The following is a 21,016-nucleotide window of genomic DNA, read 5'->3' on the forward strand; positions in this document are numbered from 1 at the left end:
TCATATTATATTTGTTTACTAGCTGACGCCGCGCGGTTTCACTCGCGTGGTTCCCGTTCCCGTAGGAATACGGGGATAATATATAGCCTATAGCCTTCCTCGATAAATGGGCTATCTGACACTGAAAGAATTTTCCAAATCGGACCAGTAATTCCTGAGATTAGCGCGTTCAAACAAACAAACAAACAAACTCTTCAGCTTTATAATATTAGTAAAGATTTATTTACATACTTTACACTCGTTATACAACAGAGCAGTCGCCATTCAAATGACTCAAAGTAATACAGGAAAAATATCTTCAATACTCACACTTCTAACTATCTTTTTATAGTGTTACACACAGAATAAAGACGATCAAAATGAGTATTTACAACTAGCGTGGTAAAGCCGGTGAAAACCATATAATAACAAACGTCATGCATCTCCTTGACATTCGCATATACAAACTTTTTTCATAATTTGTATTTCAAAATTGAACACTAACAGATTTCACGCAATTTAGGAAATCTTTAATTGAATCGAGCTGAAATCTAATCCAGGACCTCAAACTCGTAAACCATAGCCTTAACAACTGCGCCAGCGAGTCCACAGTAATTCACAGCAGATAGACCGTTTACAATATGATTAAAACTTACGTAAAACATTTCACAACTTATACGGTTTAATTAGAAAGTATCTTACATGATCACGAAAATAAAATCGTTAAATGTGTTAAAATAAAAGGATCTACTATTTATAACTTTTATTATACTTATTTTATTAAATTACACAACAGACAGTAACCTGTTTTTTTGTTCATGCACTCTACAATAATGAATGCCCTAGTTCGTAAAATGCATTCTTTCACTTTCGTGTAGCGAACGAATAATGAGGAAAAAGATCGTGAAAAGTTTCGAGAGGTACTTGTAGGTAGTACTTAGTTAAAACCGAACCAGTTAAAACGGTTTTGACGGCCTCCGTGGCGCAATGGTATGCGCAGTGAACTTACAAGACGGAGGTCCTGGGTTCGATCCCCGGCTGGACCGATTGAGGTTTTCTTAATTGGTCCAAGTCTGGCTGGTGGGAGGTTTTGGCCGTAGCTAGTTACCACCCTAACGCCAAAGACGTACCGCCAAGCGATTAAACGTTCCGTTACGACGTCGTGTAGAAACCGAAAGGGGTGTGGATTTCATCCTCCTAACAAGTTAGCCCGATTCCATCTTAGATTGCATCATCACTTACCATCTTGAGATTGTAGTCAAGGGCTAACTTGTAAAGAATAAAAAAAAGTTAAATCGTCTATACTATTATTATAAAGCTGAAGAGTTTGTTTGATTGAACATGCTAATCTCAGGAACTACTAGTCCGATTTGAAAAATTCTTTCAGAGTTAGATAGCCCATTTATCGAGGAAGGTCATAGGCTAAATAATATCCCCGTATTCCTACGGGAACGGGAATCACGCAGGTAAAACCGCGTGGCGTCAGCTAGTCTCTCTATAAATTAAAAAAAAAATTGTTTTGTTCCATAAAAGTTTTTGCAGAATTTAATGAGTTTAAACACACACACAAACCTCAGCAAAATCGGCCAACGACGATGACGAATATGGGTTGATGACGACGGCTTTCGTCGTCATCAACCCATATTCGGCTCACTGCTGAGCTCGAGTCTCCTCTCAGAATGAGAGGGGTTAGGCCAATAGTCCACCACGCTGGCCCAATGCGGATTGGCAGACTTCACACACGCAGAGAATTAAGATAATTCTCTGGTATGCAGGTTTTCTCACGATGTTTTCCTTCACCGATTGAGACACGTGATATTTAATTTCTTAAAATGCACACAACTGAAAAGTTGGAGGTGCATGCCCCGGACCGGATTCGAACCTACACCCTCCTGAATCGAAGGCAGAGGTCATATCCACTGGGCTATCACAGCTCATCAAGTCGCTTTGACCGTACATTAATGTCGGCATTTTCTTCATACAATATGTTACGAGTATGTCACTATTCTCTTCAAGTCACACGAGGCCTACATTCTGATAAGATAGGTCAAGAGCTCCGCCCACAACAAGAAGCTCTCCACGAGCTTTTGCTTGTTTGCAAAAAGATAAGCTTCATCATCACAGTAGGTATAAAATGAAAATACCTATTCATCAGTATCAGTATCTAAATATTCTAAAGATGAAGAGTTTGTTTGTTTGTTTGCTTGCTTATGTTATCGCCGTTTAGTGTTGGAAATAGTAGTCTGTGACGGATATGACGTCGCTCGATCTCGTGTTGGCTTCAGTGTGCTCGTGGCGTTCGAGCCGTCCACATCTCTTGTTGTGTAATTCTTTATGGGTTACTTGGGATAGGCGGGGAGAGTGACTTGAGTGGAAAAGGGGAGTGTTTGATATCAGTCAAAGGATCCTTTAACCCTACACACATCGTTCACAAGTACGTGACTCCACTCAAGGTCATTCTCTGCCATTCTAGGGTCTTATTTTGGTTACAGTTTGATTTGTTAATTAAGTTGTCCTGACAAGTGTTGTGAATCATAACCTTTGTTCGACATTAGTTTTCTTATATTTGTAATCACTTTTGACTCCTATAATACCTATGCAAGGAGCAAGAAAACATGCAAGGATTATGTAGTCAACCCATGTTCGAACAAAATAATATGTTTTTTTAACAATAGTGTATGGTACCAACAAGTACTTCCTTATAATGGTAGTTTAAGTAATACTTACGTTTAATGACTTGTCATTAAAGTAATCTATACTTATAATAAATCTGTAGAGAGGTCAATTCTGTACATGAAATATATTTCCAAAATAACTATCAGGTGGTGATAATTGATCGATACTGATACCAAAAATGCAATCAGTAAAATTTTTGTCTGTCTGTCTGTCTGTCTGTCTGTCTGTCTGTCTGTCTGTCTGTCTGTATGTTCTTTATAGAAACAAAAATTACTGGACGGATTTTAACGAAACTTGGTACAATTATTCTACATACTCCTGGGCAGGTTATAGTATACTTTTCATTACGCTACGATCAATAGGAGCAGAGCAGTGAAGAGAAATGTTGAGAAAACGGGAGAAGTTACTCAATTTTTTAAGCTTCCGTCGCGTGTACAGCCCTAATGGTTAAAGCTACATAGAAATCATGTATGACGGAAATGTTTTCCTTAAAATTATCTATAAAAACACAACAGCATATATATGTCTATCTTTTATGGTTGACTCACAATAATACGTGTAACTCCCGATAGCTTAGCAGTTCGGAGCTTTCTAATTATATTTGTCTACTCTTATGTTTATAACACTCATCACTCATCCCTAATAAGAAAGTTAACATTATTACCTATTCAATAAAAAAAGAATCATAAAAATCGGTAAAGAAACACCAAAGTTATACAAGAAATACGCTAAGCCATCGCGCGTGAATGCTAATTCATGCTATATGGATTATTTTTGTGTAACGGTTGCCGCGCTCGACGCGACTCGCGGTGGGAGGAACAAATAAAGAAGTGCAGCCTTAATGAGTAGGGTAGGGGTAGGGTAGGGTAGGGGTAGGGCAGGGGTAGGGTAGGGGTACTTGAAAGTTTACAACGACTTTCACTCGGACGAAGTCGCGGGCGTCCGCTAGTAATTAATAAACATTTATATTTTAGACTACGTTAACAATCGCATTTAAATTAGCGAGCCATTATTTATTTATTAATATTTAATTAATTAACTAGGTACTTACGTAATGATTTACAGTAAATTAAGTAGAGTAAGAATGTATATTATTATCTTTACAGATATTTCCTTTTTTGTTTATTAACAGTGAATAATTAAGTAGTGGACTTGCTGGTGCCTAATAAAGGCGGAATTATATTTATCTGACGACGTGTCGACGCCAAACACACCATTTTGTTGTGTCGGGAGGGGTCTATTTTCCCCTCCACCTACAATATGGGTATCTTCAAGTTAAGAGTGAATAGGCATAATCTAGGCAAGCGCGTTGCACCATAGGCTGCGTCATCGCTTATCATCATACTTTATAAAAAAATTAAAGAGGAAGTTATACATCACCGACCATGGTGGTCAAAGATTTAAAAAGGACAGGACTTATCTAAACCCACAAACAAAAACAAAACAAACTATAAGATTTATTGTAACAACACATTCATATTCAGTTATTATATTACAATATTTTAATATGATAAACAGAAAGAAACCACTGTTTACTAACCGTGTCACGTAATGAACGACAAAGGCAGTTTCGTATGGTTCATCGCTTACTTTAACTCTTGTCTTATGTTAATTGAGGACGTATGATAAAGTCAAGGTGTTTGCAAAAACTTTCCTTCATACTTTGTACTAGTCTTTGAATGCACTTCTTTCGTACTGAAATTTTAAAATACTGTTGATGTTTAAATGTGGGTTTTTATGCTTACTGGGAAACTCGTAGGTTCATTTTCATTTTCATATATTTAAATTGTTATATGTAAACTACAGAAATTGAGCGAGTCGCAGGGATTCACTGGATGCAGGTGATGCATGTATCAGGATCGTAATGTTTGGAAGTCCCTACAAAATGCCTCCTGCAGTGGATGTCCATCGGCTGATATGATGAGGATGATGAAGTACACACGTAAAAGAAATAAAATACTATAAACTCGTAATATAGTTATTAAGACTTTCGTCGACTGTACTTATACGGTCTTTGAAGTTCTTTGGCTGTGGCCAAATCCAGAAATCAGGTCAAAGGCAAAAGATCCAGAAGCAGATCTTCAATCCGTTCAACGGATTTAATGAAAGCCGCAACACAATCATTCATGGTGGAGTGTTGAACACTCCAAATCTCTAGGGGTATTGTACAGAAGGCGTCGCACATTGCTTTTGCATTGCAACCACGACCACTCTCTGCCAAGAATTAAAGATTTAGAAGCATAATATAATTACGAGTTTTATGTAAATGATTGTAAAAAATCTTGTACAGTTTTTCTCTCTGCCACGCGATGGACCAGACACCTGCACGGTAATACATGGAATGCTAAGATATAAGTCTCATTCATCCTGACAACTAAATTGTACAGGTTTGTAAGCAATCTTGCTTGATTCCGCTTTAAATTCATAACAAAGAAGAGCATTCGATCTATGCCCTAGGGATACATTACCCGCTTTATGTCCATGTACCAGTAGGGTTGTCATTGAAAACTTAGCAAAATATCAAGACTCGATATTTTGCTAAGTAACTTACCAGCAGAACTTCGCGGTTTCACCTGCGTAGTTTTAATCCCCTTGGGAATACGGGGATAAAATATAGCCTATGTTACTCCCTGATAATGTAGCTTTGTATAGTTATTAGGATAAGTTTGCTTAAGTTCCTTATGGTATTCTTCCTACTTCCTACTAATATTATAAACGCGAAAGTTTGTATGGATGTTTGTTATTCTTTAACACCGTAACTAAATACTGAACCGATTTGGCTTAAATTTAAAATGGAAATAGATTTTACTCTGCATTAACACATAGGCTACTTTCATCCCGGAAAAATTCATGGTTCCCGAGGGATTTGTGTAAAACAATTTTCACACGGACGAAGTCGCGGGCATCCGCTAGTTCTCAATAAAAAAAAATTGCTCCAGATAAAAGACACTAAACTTTCATTATTGTGTAGGAAATATCGGTTGTATCACTGGTAACCCTAGGTCCATTACTAGGGCCTAACCGGTTCCGCTCCCGATACAGAAAAGTGATAGTCATCTCGCCTCGAAACCTAGTCGAACCTTGTTTTTATACGCCTATTTACACAATTACTCTTTATGTGTAAACGCTTCGCCCATAAACGTTGTGTCGTTTTCTTTTACTTTCCAATTAGTGGACATTAATTATTAACCGACTTCAAAAAAGGAGGAGGATCTCAATTTGACGCTTCGAGCCGTAAGAAGTATGTTAAGCCGTTTCTGAAAGAACTATGAAAGAATACTGGCTGAAAAACCCAAATCTTTATGATATTCTTACATGACTTGATACATCATCGGGCTAGCACCGTCTTCAAACTGATCATCAGTTAGAACATAATATGATATATTGAACTTAGAATGATATTATTTTTCGCTTTTTAGTTTAGTCAGCATGCTTTATGTTTTTGGAGTCGGTTGATTTTTTTTATTGAATTTTTTAATTTGTTTATCTATACTAATATTATAAAGAGGTAAAGTTTGTAAGTTTGTAAGTTTGTCACATTTTTTAAATGGGGTAATCTTCGGAACTACTGGTCCGATTTCAAAAATTCTTTCACCAGTAGAATGCTACATTATCGGGGAGTGCTATAGGCTATCTATACTAATATTATAAAGAGGTAAAGTTTGTAAGTTTGTAAGTTTGTCACATTTTTTAAATGGGGTAATCTTCGGAACTACTGGTCCGATTTCAAAAATTCTTTCACCAGTAGAATGCTACATTATCGGGGAGTGCTATAGGCTATATTTTATATTAGTATGATATATATTCGCCGAGTTAACACAGTTTTTGTAATACAGGTTGGACCGAAAATCCTCTTAAGCAGACTTATTCGCATGCGCTGCCTTAACCATTGTGTAAAATTGAAATTAATGTATGGAGGCTTTATGTATCTTTAAAAGTTCTACAAAAAAGTCCGCGACGTCATATATCTATCTTCTATATATTAGCAGATATAGTACCTTTTGTGTTTTAAAAATTATTAATTTTATATACTTAGGTTTGCGTCATTATTTATGCTACTTAACTTAAATACTTATCAAAATAAATTATTTAATAATCACAAGGATATTATGGAGATAAGATTTGCCCTTTATAGTATGTTAATTAGTTAAATAGTTTCGGAGATAATACAAAATTTCTAAAAGACGCAGAAATTTCGCTACATGACGCCCCGCGCTTTCAATTACGTAGTTCCCGTTCCCGTGTGAATATGGGGATCAAACATAGCCTATGACACTCGCAAATAACGTAGCTTATGACTGGTAAAAGAATTTTCTAAATCGGTCCAGTAGATCCAGAGATTACCCCACTTTAGTTTCTTGGGAAATAGTCCTTTGGTCATCGCACCACGCTCAAAGGGCAGGACCGATTTTGCTAAAGGTAGGGGAAGGGTAGGGGTAAGGTAGGGAAGGTGTAGGGTACGAGTAGGTTAGGGTAGGGTATATAATAAATATATAAATAAATAATCCTAATTGTAGGGGTAGGGTAGAGGTAGGGGTACGATAGGGAAGGGTAGGATAGAGGTAGGGTAGGGAAGGGGTAGAGTACGAGTAGGGTATGGTACGGGTAGGGTAGAGTACGGGTAGGGTACGGGTAAGGTAGGGGTAGGGTAAGGGTAGGGTAGAGGTAAGGCAGGGGTAGGGTAGGGTTAGGGTTAGCGGTAGGGTAAGGGAAAAGTGCACAGTAGGGTTGGGTAGGTTTAGGTAGGGAGTAGGGTAAGGTAGGGGCAGGGAAGTAAAAGCGAAAGCGAAAGCATGACCGCTATCACACTAATATTTTAAAGACGAAAGTTTGTGTGTGTGTATGTTTGTTCCTCCTTTACGCTGCGGCTGCTAAAGCGATTTGGATGAAATTTGGAATGGAAATAGATTTTATTCTGGATTAACACATAGGCTACTTTTCATCCCGGAAAAATCCATGGTTTCCAAGGGATTTCTAAAAAAACTAATTTTACGCAGACGAAGTCGCGGGCGTCCGCTAGTATTTTGTATAAAGGGTTTCACCACGCGATGCGATGGTGGGCTGTGTTTGTTGTGGGCTCTTCTCGCCAACGCGCTTGGAACGCGTTTGGAATCCTCATAACATTAATTTTGAGTTTTCGACTTTACTTATCACCATAACATAACTTTGTTTCAAAAGTGCATATAAACTAAGCCTAATTGAAATAAATTAAATTTGAATTTTGATGCTGGCTTGACGTACTGTTATAGTATGCGCATTATCATCTGAGTCGTCCGGTCATAAAAGTCAAAAAAGATAGGAATGTGCAGCGCGCCTACCTGCGCACCCTAATTATCGATAAACGGCTACCTGCGCACGTGCTAATGATGAGTCAATAATGATTTGGACGATTCTGATTGGTCGGTTTCTAATGTAATTGCATTGCGTATTTTTTTTGCTATAAATGTGTTTACTGCAATTAAATAAATACATTCATGTGTTACTCGTTGCGCACTATGGATACTAATATACACCGTGCTACCGGCCGCGTCTATAATCCGCCGCGACATGTATGTATCCATTACGAGAAACTCTATAGTAATATTAAAAATAAGCTGAAGCACATTCACACGCTATCGAAAAAAAAAATTAAAATTGATGAAAAAACTTCAGAACATCCTGTTTCATTCTGTTTGCAAAGAAGAGGTTAATGAACTTTAACCTAGTTTCAGAAATTTTGTTGTTTAATACCTACATACCTACTATTTTTGATACACCTAGTCGGCGGCAGTGTCTTTACTAGGGCTGTTAATAAAATATCGATATATCAAAATATCGATTATCACTTAATAGCGATAAGTATTCATTACTAATATTTTTATGGACGACATATCGATAGTTCGATATTGAAACGTAGATATCGATACTAGATATTTTTAACAAGTTTTAATTTTTTATATCCCTCGCAAATTATTTAAACTAAAACATTATCAAACATAATCTACTTTACTTTATTTATACTTTATTACGTTTTTCATATTTTAGTTTATTTAATTGCATTTTATCGAAAATGTCACTAAAATAAGTAAAACGTAATGTATTCAGATAGTATACACTACTTTACCCTCAGACACAACTTTAAACATGTTTAATCGTATTAATTTACTTGTCAATTTAGTTACATAAAAAATAGTGAAGTTTAATAAATACTTAATTGTTAAAAGTTTTCATTTAGCCGAAAAATTTATTTTGAAATTATCGATATATCGAGAATCCGATATTTTAAAAAATAGCAAGCCCTAGTCTTTTGCGGTTTCCTTTTTGATAACGCCGCTCGCCGCCTAACCCGTAACTATTGTCGGCAATGTCCAAAAATAGGTACAGGTAAGAAATGTATCTTTCGATCGTTTCTTATAACGCAAGGTGATTGGTTGGGTCTTAATAATTCGATCATTCGGGTCACGGGTCTTTCGTGTTTTGTGTATCGTTACGACTCGACTTAAAGTATGTAGTTACTTGAGTCATAAACTGAACATCCGTAGGACATGAATCGGAACCCTTTTTTTATTCGTTACAAGTTAGCCATCGACTACAATTTCACCTGACGGTAGTGTAGTAAGTGATTATGCAATCTGAAATGGAAACGGACTAACTTATTAGGGGGAGTATTTGAATCCACGGCTTGGCGGTACGTCTTTGTCGGTAGGGTGGTAACGAGCCACGATCGAAGTCTCCCACCAGCCAGGACCAAAACCCCAATCGGCCCAACCGAGGTTCAAACCCAGGACCTCCGTCTTGTAAATCCACCGCGCACACCACTGCGCCACGAAGGCCGTTAAAATTCCGAACTGATCGGATTTTAGGTTGCTATTCTGTAAAGTGATGTTGTACGACTGACCGACGAGTATTCGATCTAGATAATTGTTACAAGTCCAATTCAGTGTGGTGAACAAAAATCGTTCGCAGATTATTTGAGGCGCTGACGGCCGCGTCACTCGCTCACGCACAAGTACTGAACGGGTATCAGAGATTCGATCAATCACGATCGACACAGGTCTAGTACGGGTTAACACCCGTAAATAAAATAGAATTTAATTTAAAGAAATAGGTTAAAGTGAATGACCTCAAAGCTCAAAGGGACCGACTGGCTGCCGACGTGACTGCGGCGAGGAGGTAGGTAGATGTTTGAAAATACAGGCTGTGTTAAAATAATCGATTTTTGAAAGTTCATTACAATTGTAACTCCTTGAATTGTACTTTGTTTTTTTTTTAATAACACTGATGGATAATAGACATTGGGTACATTATGTGGGATTTTGGTTTAAGACGAATAACGTAGCGCGGTGTATAATAAATTTGGCAGAAGACGAAGATTCTGATGATGAAGACTCAGATGAAGATTAATTTTATTTAGTTAATAATTATATAATATGAAATATGTATTATATTAAATCAAATATTGTTAATTTTTTTAATTTTGTGAACAAGATACGATAATAAACTTTACTTATCGATAATATGTCTTTCATTGTTACACCCTTCACTAGACGGCTCCATAAGACCCATAAGTGCAAGCGAGATAGATATAGAGAAATGATTTATGGCCCTAAGACTCAGTTGTTAATGCTATTAGTATAGCCACCCTGCGTACTGTTGTCTCTCTCACTGGCCGTGTAGTTGACCTTTATACCTTTCAGAAATGCTTAGTGTTGTTGATAACGCCGGCTACAGACGACAAGTATACAGCGCTGATTACAGCGCGCGTGAAAATGATATGAGCATTTGAAAAATACCGATTTGTTTACTTAACAAAACACGATTGCGATTGATGTACATTTTGTAAGTATTGAATTACAGTAGTAGGTTTTCACACAGTAACTTAAACAGTGCAATTTTTAAACAATTTGTAGTATAATACGTTAAGTAGTACAGTAAGTACGTAGACATTATGCTACAAAGTCCGTTTTGTATGTTTTAAAATCCTATAATAATTTTATCTAGTCACGGAATACAGTAGGAAGTTAGTAAATGCTTCTTAAATTGTACCTACCCGTTTATTTTTCTGTCATAATATCTACTTACGTACTGTAGTTACACATCGGAAGATAGAACGAGCTATGATCGGAGTAACTTTGCATGATCGAATCAGATATGAAGAAATCCACAGAAGAACCAAAATCACCGACATAGCTCAAAGAGTCGCTAAGCTGAAGTGGCAATGAGCGGACATAGTTCGAAGAGCCGATGGACATTGGGGTCCCAAGGTTCTGAAATGGCGACTCCGCACTCGAAACCGCAGTGTTAGTCGACCCCGCACCAGGTGAACTGACGCATCCTTGGTAGTTGAATTGGAGACGGCTCAGGATCGTGATGATTGGAAGGCCCTACAAAAGGCCTTTATCCTGCAGTTGACGTCTATCCGCTGATATGAGGATGATGATGATGTACTTAGGTATACCTCGAATGACAGATTTTCGGGAAAAATTATTTATTTATTTATTTAGACAGGCCAACATTTATGCACACAAAATAATTTACATAGTATGATATAAAATAGATATACTGGAAATACAGATTTAAATTTTAAACTGGCTTGTATAGTAGACACAGAAATACTTAGGTTTTAAGCAGAAAAAAAACACACTATAAAACAATATAAACTACAATTAATACAACAAAATAAATAAATAAAGAAAGCAAAAATGAACAAAGAAGAAAGAGCAAAATGTTCCGGAAAATAATGATGAGAAAGAGAGGAACGAGAAAATACTTCGAGAGTATTAACAACGACGACATACAAAGTAATTCTACGTATATATCTGCGACCAATGGAAATGGCAGCTCTCCAAGCCCAACCATCCGTGTTTACAAACATTGAAGCAACGAAAGAAAATAATCTAGACATAAGACCGGAGTATTACAAAGCGATGATATAAGCATAATATAATGAATGAGGTGCTAAATGCTACAACAGATTACGTACACAAAATATTGGTTAAGATTTTTTTAATCATAGTTATCAGAGCAAAATATGAACAGAATGACTGGCTGCATACTACTGCTAGTCACTCTCATACGTAAATCTGAAAGTAATATTTGGTTGTATTGTACCAATCTCACATACAGTGACATACATACATAGTTACAAAATTGTAATTAGTTACAGAAATTGGAATTAAGTAACTTATACTCTTGAGGAATTATCAGAAATATTTTGAGTTTCTTGTGAGATTTTTATAATAAAAGATGATGTACTTAACTTTCCAAAAGTTCTTGTTCAAATTAAAGTTAAGTTAGGTAAGGCCTATCATGAAGAGAACCTATGTTAAAGAGATCCATGCGAAAAGATCTTACAACTAATCTTTCTTTTTATACAATATAGGCTTGCGTTTAACTACAATTATTATCTAAGCCTGATGGAACGCATAAATGCACTCTAAGTTGGAGGGCCTATTCACTCTTGCTTTGAAAATGTTTGAATCATAAGTGTCAGGAAACACAAAAGCCGGAAGGGCATTCCAAACTTTTGCTGTACGAATTAGAAATGTAGATACAAATCGTTCAGTACGAGTTGCCTGGACATCCACATCGTAAGGATACCACCGCTCGCGACGTCTTGCTGTTCTGTGGTAATAAACAGAAGGAGGAACTGCGAGTAGATGGCGAAGTTCCTGAGCACACTCACCAAAGTATATCCGGTAAAAACCGACAGACATGTTCCATGATCAATATAAAACAAACACCAATAAGTTAGACTAACAGTCATCTAAATAGTAATACAAAACTCTCATGTAGACAGCCACGGTATATCAACATGACAAATCTGTATGAGGTGACAGGTGATAAAGAAGACATTAGAAAGTGCAGATTTCCATATGGCAAAAAGATCAAAACACTGATACAAATTACAACAATATACGAGTAGTTATTATAGGAGCTGTGTACTTTATGAAGTAGATTATTTTAAAGAAAATTATTATAGAAACAACTGTAGTAAAATTTCATACACGGGTCATTATGAAATAGCAAGTATAATCGATACATAATACTCACGTTATCTAATCTGAAGAGTACGTAATTATTATCAATTAGAAAATGAATAATCAGTTCCTACTTTAAATAATAGTACAGTCTAATCTACAGTAAGTAAAAGTGCGCTAAAGAACACAAATTTAGCTTATTAATATTAATTATGTTATCTTAAATGTTTAGTTCAATTTATTCTTATACGTTAAGAATGAAAGTTAAGAGTAGATAAGGTCTAACAACTGATCTTTTTAAAGGGAGGTAGATATCTACCTCGTTCGCGTGAAATTCCTCACCCTTATAACTATAAAAATCAGCTTTTCATACAAAGTTACATCGGGTCTCCCTCCCTCCCCTCTGTTACATCGGGCTGATATATACAAGAACACCATAACATAACAAAGAACCAGGTAGTAGTTCCAGAGATTAACGCGTTAAAAAAACACACAAACAATAATCTCTTCCACTTTAACACATCAGTATAATAAACAAACAGACAAAAAGACAGTCCAAAGTAAAAAAAATATTTGTTAGTTGAGCACTTGAGAAAGAACCGTTATTTTGAAATCACAGTTGGACACTTAAATTGTATTGATAATGAACGTGACTTAGAAGTAGATACCACTTGTGTCTCCTATTTCTGGTTATCAATAATTAATTATAATTCAATAAACGTCACGACATACGGACATCTAATTACACTGACTACCTCACTACGAGCCCGCATATTAGCACGCAACTTATGATTGCGACATCACTTTCACTTGGTGCACTGTATAAGTGTAGAGGTACATTCGTTAATATCGCCGGTGACGCGTTTGATATATTTTCATTTCTTTTGGGTTTAAAGAAGTACTGCTAAACATTAAAACAGAAATAATGGAAAAATCACAAAATTATTAATTGGATCCCTAGGATGTTCCAATTTTAATCTTTGCACAAATCCACGAGATCGCCAAAAATATAACACCTAAATCTAAGAATGTGCCAATTGCAGATGTTAATGAAGCCAACAATAAACTAGGCCGGGTATAGTTACTCCAACTATGTTCCCATTTGATATATTTAAGTATCTAAGATGTGTTACATCCTGTCATCATTATGTGCAATGCTCATCTTTAGTGTTAAAGTACGTAGTAGGCGTCTTCCTCATCTATACTAATATTATAAAGAGGTAAAGTTTGTAAGTTTGTAAGTTTGTCACATTTTTTAAATGGGGTAATCTTCGGAACTACTGGTCCGATTTTAAAAATTCTTTCACCAGTAGAATGCTACCTTATCGGGGAGTGCTATAGGTTATATTTTATATTGGTATCATATATATTAGCCGAGTTATCACAGTTTTTGTCATACAGGTCGGACTGAAAATCCTCTTAAACAGACTTATTCGCATGCGCTGCCTTAACTATTGTGTAAAATTGAAATTAATATATGGAGACTTTATGTATCTTTAAAAGTTCTACAAAAAAGTCCGCGACACCATATATCTATCTTCTATATATTAGCTGATATATAGAAGAAAAAAGGCCTTTTGTGTTTTAAAAATTATTAATTTTATATACTTAGGTTTACGTCATTATTTATACAACTAAACTTTAATCCTTATTAAAATAAATTATTTAATAATCACAAGGGTATTATGGAGATAAGATTTGCCCTTTACAGTATGTTAATTACTTAAATAGTTTCGGAGATAATACAAAATTTCTAAAAGACGCAGAAATTCCACTATATGACGCCCGGCGCTTTCATTTACGTAGTTCCCGTTCCCGTGTGAATATGGAGATCAAACATAGCCTTGGACACTCGCAAATAACGTAGCTTTCTATTGGTAAAACAATTTTCCAAATCGGTCCAGTAGATCCAGAGATTACCTCCTACAACCACACGAACTTTACCTCTTTATATTATTAGCATAGAAGTCTCTATTTCTCTTGGTCATACCACCACTCTCGAAGGACTGGACCGATTTTGCTAAGGGTAGGAGTGAGATAGAGAAGTTACAGGGTAGGTTAGGGTACGGGTAGGGAAGCGTAGGGGTAGTGTAGGGGTAGGGTAGGTTTAGGGCCGGGTTTAGGGTAGTGGTAGGGTCGGGGTAGAGGTAGGGTAGTGGTAGGGTAGAGGTACGGGTAGGATAGGGAAGTGGCAGGGTAGGGGTAGGATAGGCGTGAGATAAGGGTACGGGTGGGATAGGGGTAGGAAAGGGATAGGGTACGGGGAGGGTACGGGTAGGATTGGGGTAGGGTTTAGGTAAGGTAGGGGTAGGGTAGGGGTAGGGTTGGGGCAGTGGTAGGGTTGGGGTAGTGATAGGGTAGGGGTATGGTAGGGGTAGGGTAGGTTAGGTTAGGTTAGGGGGTAGTAGTAAAATTGACATTGAATTTTACGCAGACGAAGTCGCGGGCGTCCGCTAGTTGAAGATAAATGCATCTGTCAGCTGTATGTAACCGTTGCATCCAATGCAATAATGAAGTAGATTTAATAAATTTGAACTCCTTATAAGGTCGAGTTTTTGTTTCAAGTAATTCGTTGCGAAGGTCATTCACTGATTTTACCTCGATACGGTATTGAAACAAAAAAGGGTATCGTGTATTGAAAATGTCAGGTGAATTATTTTACGAGGGCTAGTTTGTCGCTCGCTATCCCGAATACCTTCAACAAAGGTTACCTGTTACAGTTTAGTATGAATAAGCAATAAGGCACTCCTTTATTTACCTCTCTAACTTAGTGTTACCAGCAAAAAGCGAGGTAGACTTTCATAAGAATGATGAAGTGATTGCTAAATCTGTTTATTGAATAATATACTTACAAATATTAATTTTAAAAAGTAGGTTGGATTAATTTAATTTAATAAAATTCATGTATTTCGAACGTTTACCTTGGCTTTTCATGCATGAAAAACCTCTAACTGAGGAATAAAATACCTATCTAATTACTTGCACCAATGAAAAAGCATATAATCATTCGTCGGAATCACTTCTGTCCTTTACTTTTGCCAGGAAGTTGTAATTGTTGAAAAACTTAATTGCCTTACCATGATCTTTATTAACACGGAACTACTGAACAGTACTTTATTCGCGCCAATATATGTCAGTCACTTTATCAATATTAATAGTAACGTAGCCTCAATAACACTTCAGGTATTAGCAAAGCGAGAAACAATTGTAAAGCCAATTTGAGTAGTCACAATAAATCATCACGCCATACGGCAGATGCATGGCAAAAATAAACGGTAGACAGCCAATTGGCCGGTAGTCAAACAATCGAGCAAAAGAGCGTAATTCACCGGTTCAATGACAAAAGCAAACAATACCTAACCACGGATTCGGACGGCAATTGCAGGTTATTATTGTATCAATGGAGAAATCGGTGGAGTGGGCGTAGTGGTGAAACAGTCATCGCAACAAACCACACTAGCACATTTGAATGTCCCGTAAGTACTTCATACCGCGTGTACTCAACTGAGTGTAAACATAGTTAGTATCGACGAACGTATTGTTATCATATCGTTTCTACTATCAGTTGTACCAGATACGAGAAACTTTGTAAATATGACACATTTTAAAGTTACTAATAATGCATTGTAACTTTTATTGGCAAGAACTTTAGTAACATTGCAAATTGTAGCAGCATAGATAACAATGCACTGAGATAGAGTATACCTAATTCAGAGATTTTATGTAGCAACAGCCAAAGTGTTTATTCAACCAATTGACAACTAATTTGAGATCCTTTAGATCCGCTTCTATGGTCGAAATTTTCTTAGATGACTTTTTTACACAACAATAATGGCCGACTATGAATCAAAGACAATCAGTAGGGTTGAGAAGTTAACGGCGGGCATCGGAACGATATCAAGTAGGTATCGTTATAACTGAAATACCTAAACTAAAATATCCGTTACTATACTACGTTATCTTAAAAGGGAACGTATAGTAACGTTTTTCGGTTGTGTGCATTTTAAGAAATTAAATATCACGTGTTACAAACGGTGAACGGTGCACGGTTTATGCCTATGGGTACGCGTGGTTAAGAAATGGGGTAATCTTTTTTTTATTATTATTATAAATATACTTAAACAATACACATCACTATCTAGCCTCAAAGTAAGCATACAGAGTAGCTTGTGTTATGGATGCTAAGATAGTTGATATTATAATATTAATATACAATTATATACGCTACATATACACTTATAAAATGTATAAATACACACAGACACTTAAAAACACTCAATCTCATCACACAAATATTTTCCAGTTGTGGGAATCGAAGCCACAGCCGTGGATGCAGAAAGCAGGGTCACTACCCACTGCGCCACGCGGCCGTCTCTTTCTTTAATCTTTTGGGGACGTACTAACGTCCAAGATTTGCTTATACTTCAAAAAAGTGTGCACGTATCCACGTACATACTGGGTGTAAGGGACATGATACCGAAAACTGCATGAAGAGGTTAAATTTAGTTTCCACAACGATATTTTAAATACCAATTACGTCGGAAATAAGAAAATTCAGATTTTGAAAATTTTGAGCACGCAATGTACAGCGAATAATGCGATAACAACGCTCCGCAATCTACTGCGTACGTACACGTAGGTACGTACGCATCGACAGCAAATCGGCTGGCTACACTTACCTATCTAATACCTATTTTTTATACTTTACAAGTTTTTAACTATACTAATAGCATTAACAACTGAGTCTTAGGGCCATAAATCATTTCTCTATATCTATCTCGCTTGCACTTATGGGTCTTATGGAGCCGTCTAGTGAAGGGTGTAACAATGAAAGACATATTATCGATAAGTAAAGTTTATTATCGTATCTTGTTCACAAAATTAAAAAAATTAACAATATTTGATTTAATATAATACATATTTCATATTATATAATTATTAACTAAATAAAATTAATCTTCATCTGAGTCTTCATCATCAGAATCTTCGTCTTCTGCCAAATTTATTATATATTAGTATCCATAGTGCGCAACGAGTAACACATGAATGTATTTATTTAATTGCAGTAAACACATTTATAGCAAAAAAAATACGCAATGCAATTACATTAGAAACCGACCAATCAGAATCGTCCAAATCATTATTGACTCATCATTAGCACGTGCGCAGGTAGCCGTTTATCGATAATTAGGGTGCGCAGGTAGGCGCGCTGCACATTCCTATCTTTTTTGACTTTTATGACCGGACGACTCAGATGATAATGCGCATACTATAGGTACAGGTAGTTACCTTACTTCAGGTTGTTTCTCGTTTACGAGACGTTATGTCGTCGTAGTAGGTACGATATTCATGAGTACTGAATTGATTTGATCTAAGCATTTCAAGACTTCTCAGTCAACACACACAAACACACACAATACAAACGACACAATTGTATGAGTATTCGTTACAGAAAATCACTACTAACAGAACATAAAACATACACAAAAGTTTTTGAATTTTGGTTTGTTTGTCAACAGACCGCTGAACACGAACTAAAGAAAAAATAGCGTAGCGTCTAGCGAAAGGACCTAAAGTTTCAATATTTTGAAAATACCTATTAACCGCGCTGCGTGGCTTAGGTTAGAGAGAGATAGCAATTATTTTACTCGGCACCGGCGGCGGTCGGCAATACAACGTCGCGCAGTTTGTTTGTGACTTTGTATATATACCTATTAGTCGTGACCTGCCTATTTGACCTCTTGGAAAACAGCTGATCGCGCGCATTTTGCAAATTAAATTTACATTGCTAGTTTTTGTTAAAAATCTTGATTTGACGATTTTTATTAAAAATCGTATTGAGATAGATGAAATAAGTACTTCTAAGCTGTAATTAGTTAAAAAAAACTGTAAAAAAAATTTCAATATCGTGAAAAGACCGACAAAAAATTTCAACGCTGAGAGACTCAGAATCATGTACTGAACCACTGGATTAAGTTTTCGTTAGCATGCCCCTTACACCCAGTATAGGTAACCGTATTTGAATAAACTAAAACTGTAGACTCTGCCCTGCATGTATATTTTTGAAATATGTAAAATAGTCAGAAAAAAAGTTAATTATTACGAAAATACTTATAGAGCACGGCGTTTCCATGAAAAAAAAACTCATTTTCCCTTCTTCATAATTATTACTCTACAGCTACAACTTAATGTTATCCATACCAGTGTTTGAATAATGCTACTATTCGTAAGATATCTTTTACGCTATAGAATAACGTGAGCATATTTATTGTATAACATTTTCATTAAAAAACTATTTTTTAAAATAAAATGATTATAAAATATCAATTTTCCATCTTTAAACTAACAACACATCAATTATTAAAGAATCATTCATTATCATTTATCGATAAGTTAACGCTCGATGTTATTTACCCATCCTTGCTTTTCATAAACAATCTAGCGTTACGAAATGTCAAATTGCCGTAATCGTAGTTAAGCTGTGCAAATTAATCTCGTTGTGATTTTGTTTTTCAGAAAATAAATATGAATAAATCGTAAATTCGGTGTAGTTTTTGGTGTAATTCGTACTGTACGCGTATAATAAAGGATTTAGACACTTTGTTCTTTAGAAATTACGTATAACGTAAGTGAAATATGTGATTTTAGTGACAAGACGGGTTTGTTTTGTTCATAAGACTTCTAAGAAAATTTCGACCATAGATAAATTAATTGAGGGAGGTCCAATTGTAACATTCTTAATCGATTCAAAAGCAATTTCTGTCGACATAGGTAGCTCTTTGTTTGAATACAATGCCTACACTTCTAATGAATAAAGAAACGAAATCTGCAACCTTAAACTTTTCATACATGTCGGCAACGTTTTTTCCTTTTTTGATTTTGACAAATAATGGAGGTAGGTGTTACCGACGCTGTAACGTTTTTGTTAACGATTTTAATAAATAGAGCAATGTTTACCTGTTTCTGCGTTTTGTCGGGAAGTATGACAGAGAGCTCAAAAGATCTGTTCTTTTTGTCTCGGCTGCCAGATCTCATGAGTTTCGACGATGTTCGGGTGATGCTCTGCGCCTTCTCTGGCAGTTTTAGCGCCACGATGGACATGCTGCGAGAGAGACGCCTCCCGAGCTTGCGGGTGCGCAAAGACATGGATCCGCTCAGCCCTCTCCGGCGAGTCTCCGAGGGCACTTCCTCCACACTCACACCACTCTCACTAGCACCAGCCATATCTATAATATAGGTTTTAACACAACGTCAACAATCACATCTCCGGCGAAATCGAGTCACAAAACTGACACCGAAACACTAGAAAGTCTCACTGTCTCACTGAGTCATCCTCGGATCCGTCTTGTGTCTTGCGAGTTGCAATTGAACTTTAGTTAATCCGCATCGTAACTGCAAACCGATCGAGGGGGTCGCGCGGTTCGAGCGGGTCCAGTGCAGATCATATGGTCACGGAGCCGGTTTGGGTTGCGAGCCGACCTATCTTAGAAAAACAACGGCGTGAATTTTTAAATCACTGCTCAGTTGTCACAGTTGTTAAAACTCGCGAATGTTTGTTGCAGAACAACAACAACAACATCGAGTATTACGTTTAAACGGGCCGCGTTATCGAACTTGCAATGCGAGAGTGGAGACGCGACGTGCGTACCGGCGTTCGCGGTTCGAACGACTACGGAGTTCGAGTTACCTACGGAATAGAGCGGCTAACTGCGAGACGCGAGTCGCGAACGCTCCCGCCCCCGCTGTGGCCGCTCCAGCACAACAGCTAGAAAATCCAATTACTTATCGAATCATTGTATCACTAACTGCTGCGACACTAAACAAATACTCTTTTGTTTGCCAAAGACTGGCGCTCCCACGAGATTTTTGACTCTGAATCATGACGGAGATCTTAACAAACTCACTTAACGGGATATCAACTCTTTGCATACAGTACCGTTTAGTTTTGTTAAAGTTACCTATATAAATAGACCTCAATTGAAGTTATGAAGTTGGGTGGAGTAGGTAGAGACGGCAAAAATTAGCTCCATTGTAACCATGATTTATTGAGTTCGTTACAGGTCTTTGTATTTCAAGGTAAACATGGTTAGAACAAATAATCTCTGTATACCTACATATAACATTATAATAATGCATATTATAAGTACTTAGGTAGGTACCTTACCTACTTATCTTTTAATATTATACAATATATATTTTGGCTGGTGGGAGGCTTCGACCGCGGCTAGTTACCACCCTACCGGCAAAGACCGCCAAGCGATTTAGCGTTCCGGTACGATGTCGAGTAGAAACCGTAAGGGTTGTGGATTTTCATCCTCCTTCTAACAAGTTAGCCCGCTTCCATCTTAGGCTGCATCATCACTTACCATTCAGGTGAGATTGTAGTCAAGGGCTAACTTGTA

General features: G+C 36.8%; 1 protein-coding gene and 1 long non-coding RNA gene across 2 annotated transcripts in view; both read right to left on the minus strand.

Moving 5' to 3' along the window:
- The window catches only part of LOC112045256 (uncharacterized), a 221,298-nt gene extending 201,000 nt beyond the window's left edge, over positions 1–20,298 (minus strand). The window contains exon 1 of the mRNA XM_052887262.1: positions 19,572–20,298. Coding sequence (XP_052743222.1) covers positions 19,572–19,838 — 267 coding nt within the window. The 5' untranslated portion in view covers positions 19,839–20,298. The remainder of the gene's footprint in view (positions 1–19,571) is intronic.
- Positions 14,151–19,556, minus strand: LOC128199142 (uncharacterized). Its single transcript, XR_008251817.1, has 2 exons — positions 17,909–19,556; positions 14,151–17,337 (listed from the first exon to the last, which is right to left on the minus strand). It is a non-coding gene; the product is annotated as an uncharacterized LOC128199142 (long non-coding RNA).
- Positions 20,299–21,016: the final 718 nt, after the last annotated feature.

Source organism: Bicyclus anynana, chromosome 19 (genome assembly GCF_947172395.1).
Source record: "Bicyclus anynana chromosome 19, ilBicAnyn1.1, whole genome shotgun sequence".
Classification (NCBI taxonomy): Eukaryota; Metazoa; Arthropoda; class Insecta; order Lepidoptera; family Nymphalidae; genus Bicyclus; species Bicyclus anynana.